Source organism: Aplysia californica, unplaced genomic scaffold (assembly GCF_000002075.1).
Source record: "Aplysia californica isolate F4 #8 unplaced genomic scaffold, AplCal3.0 scaffold00107, whole genome shotgun sequence".
Lineage (NCBI taxonomy): Eukaryota > Metazoa > Mollusca > Gastropoda > Aplysiida > Aplysiidae > Aplysia > Aplysia californica.
The window spans coordinates 24,937-28,451 of NW_004797377.1; the positions used below are offsets into that span (position 1 = coordinate 24,937).

General features: G+C 40.1%; 1 protein-coding gene across 1 annotated transcript in view; it reads right to left on the reverse strand.

Annotated features, from left to right (window-relative positions):
- The window catches only part of LOC101863736 (C-type mannose receptor 2), a 13,649-nt gene that overhangs the window by 8,589 nt on the left and 1,545 nt on the right, over window positions 1-3,515 (reverse strand). Inside the window, exon 2 of the mRNA XM_005095561.2 lies at window positions 484-635. Within this exon, the coding sequence (XP_005095618.1) occupies window positions 484-635 (152 nt within the window). The remainder of the gene's footprint in view (window positions 1-483; window positions 636-3,515) is intronic.

The following is a 3,515-nucleotide window of genomic DNA, read 5'->3' on the forward strand; positions in this document are numbered from 1 at the left end:
GGGTTTTGGGGGGTGGGGGTGGGGGGGTAGAAGAAAGCGTTTCTGGAGGTTGAAAATCGGCAGAGATACAAAAACATCATAATCAATCATAAATACTCATTTTCCCCCGGCTGCTGGACAATGAAAGACTGGTCTTGACATAGATATAAATCTACGTAATGAAATATGTGCTGGTCTGTGGAAACAGACGTTCCCGTATGCTAAGCCTATAGCGAACACTCGGGTTCAACGAAATCAAAGATCGGGCCTGACGACTTTGATATATCTGAGTTTCACTGTATTTTGTTATACTGTTGCATTTTTGCATTTGTCTGTTTGTTGACTTTTTTGTTGACTTTTCGTTGGGACTTCTTTGCGTATGTAAGTTCTGCTATTCATTTGGGGCGGGGGACATACTTTTCTATTTCATGTTGTTGGATATTCTGCGCTTATAGCTTCGTTTATATGCCTTCTGCTGTCAATTTCTGTTTTACTTAAACATACCTGTATTGTGAGAAGCTTGGATCCAAAGTTTTGACCGTCACAGAAATCAACTGCACGGTCAAAGCTTAAGCGACGGTTGTTGTTAAACAGGTAACAAGAGCCCATAGCAGACACCCAGCCTGACCGACACTGGAATGGTGTATCAGCAGCGACTGAAAGAACATTATGTTATTCAATTATAAAAGATTCTACTTGCTTGGTTCTTTCACCAATACGTGTTACTGCGCTAATGGAAGAATGTAGAAATGTTTAATGATGTGTGTAAGTATAAAACAGAAATTCATATTATTTCAGAGAGTGTTAATTTTTTATAGCCAAATCAAACTTCTAATGAAATGGAAGAGTTTGTCAGCAAGCCACTGTTCTGGTTGCATGACAAATTCGGTTCCTTTAAAGAAAAATAACCAAGTGCTAAAACTGTCAAACTTGAGGAAATAGAGAAACAATACACTGGCGTCTGTATGTACTGGTTTCGTGTTTCGCCATTGCACACAGAAGACCCACGTTTGATCGACGTGTAGAAAGAATTTTGTCGAACATCTCGATATATCTGCTGGGATGTTGTATAGCTGTCAGCCCGGGTTAGCCCTGGCAGGCTGGGTCGAGGCTCGCCTTCTAATTGATTTGAATTGTGTCGATAGGGGCAAAGTACCGACATTTTAAAAACGGGGAAATATAATTATGCACGTCATTGAAATACACAACTTTTCTCTGTTACTTCTGTCGTTTTGATAAGACTTGTAAAGTACTGCTATTATATCACTACTTCCTCTGGACCAGGAACTGAAATTAAGAGGATCAGCTTCTTAATATACAGACTTCAACAAAAGTTAAGGACAGCCTTGATTTTTTTTTCCGAAAAAAAGACGGCAAGGAATGTTTCAATTTGTTTGCTCTGAAAGTGTTAATGGGTTACCAATTCGTACTGCAAAGCTTCCTAAAGGGGCAAAATTACCACGTGCTTCGCGCAAATCATCGTGGAATAATAGCCACATTTGCTGGGGGTTTTACTGACTTGTGTGCGACACCACGGACATTCCTCAGTTACAATTTCTAGTGCACGTCATAAATGGACGTACGGTCTCGAACTATTTTCACTTTGGTAGCAATATAAGACGCCACTTGCTCAAAATCCGGTATCGCATCAACATGCCACCAAGACGAAACCTGGGAGACTTTTATGGTGCCAGAGCTATGGCATGACTTCAGGATGGAGTTGGAGACCGAGAAGTTGCCAGAAGGCTTCCAGTGTCCCACTCTGTCATTGTCCGCCTGAGACAGTGCCATCAAGCCACTGGATCCATCCAAGAGCGCCCACATGCAGGTCGACCCAAGAAGACCGCTCAGAGTATTTGCAAGTGGTCTTTAACTTTTGTTGAAGTCTGTATTATCACACACACACACACACACACACACACACACACACACACACACACACTCACACACACACACACACACACACACACACACACACACACACACACACACACACACAAACACATACACACACGCGCACACATACCATTATAAACCCTGAGTGATCAATAGAAGTAAAATTATATACTCTGTCACATTTTTAAGTACATGTATACACTGTGTTAAAATGAAAATAGCTAGTTTCACAATGAGTCGATATTCTTTAAAATTTCAGGAATACGAATTCAATCAATTTTGAAAATGAAAAAAGAAACAACAATACGGAATGTTAACATAACAGGTTTATTGACGACTTACAAGAGTGTGGGGGTGGTCTACAAAAGTAACACGATCAGTAGCGTTGATGGCGGCCTTACATCGTAGTTGCCTTGAATCAATCAATCGCTGCACTGCCTGTTGAGGCAAGTTATTCCACTCTTCATGCGATGCTCTCTCAAATTGAGGAAGTGTCTGAGGCTGGGGTTGTCGCATGTTGTTCAACTCATCTCTGGTTCTTCTTGCCGTTTTGAAAAGATCCCGTCGATGCGACAGGCGTATAAAAAGATCCTCTCTTGGAGTAGTTTTTCTTCTACCACGTTGGCTATGTCGATCCTTTCCTGATTTTGGTATTTTCTGACTATCCATTGTTGTGTACACAGTTCTTCGCGTTTCATTAAAATGTCTCGCAACAGTGGATACTGAGGCCACCCCCACCCCCACCCCCTGTGGATCATTCCAACGAGCTGATTTCGCACTTTTTCTCGTACGGCGGGACATCATGAAACGTAGACAAGACAAGTTTTATCACTGGCGAATTGTTACAAAAATGGCAAAGCTTTGATGTGTACTTCTTTTTTAAACAACTCATTACCGTATCATGATTAATTTTCAAAAAACACGAAACATGTAACACGCATGCAGTTACAAAACCACTCACGTGTTCAGAAATCTGAAAGCAGCTCACCAGCGACAGGTAGGGCCTATATCACGTAATCCGTGTGTAAATTTGAAAGAAATTGGTAGCATAGATTTTGTTTTATTGAGCTTCAAAATGTGTATACTTAAAAATGTGACAGAGGATAATTTCATGCATAATTTATCAATAAAATTATCATATCCGAACAACAAGCTGCAGATACCTTTCCCTGGTACATCGCTAGTGATGCACATGACAAATTAAAAGACGCTTTAACTTGTCAAACTTAATATCCCAAAATGGCAAGTGTTTAGAGTCAGTTTTCATATCTAAACATAACATAGTCCTTGCTGAACAGGTTAGATGGGAATTGATAAAGATGGGATTGAATCTCTATAAATGAAAGAAGTAGAGAAAACAGCGTCAGTTGGTGGGGAGAAGAATGTTTTATGCAACCATAGATCGGTAATTGGACATTGGATTACTATGTCCAGCATCATCTAAAGTCTCTTGTGAGGAGTGGATCATAAAATGGTCATAAAGACCTAATCTCTTGCTCCTGTTTCTTTTTTTACATACAAAACACACGATATGTCTATGTTAGCCCATCTTTTTTTTTTTTTTTTTTTTTTTTTTTTGGTAAGTGTTTTACGGCGCTCTCAACTGCGAAGCAACAGAAAAGTAGTTTCTTAAGAGTTTG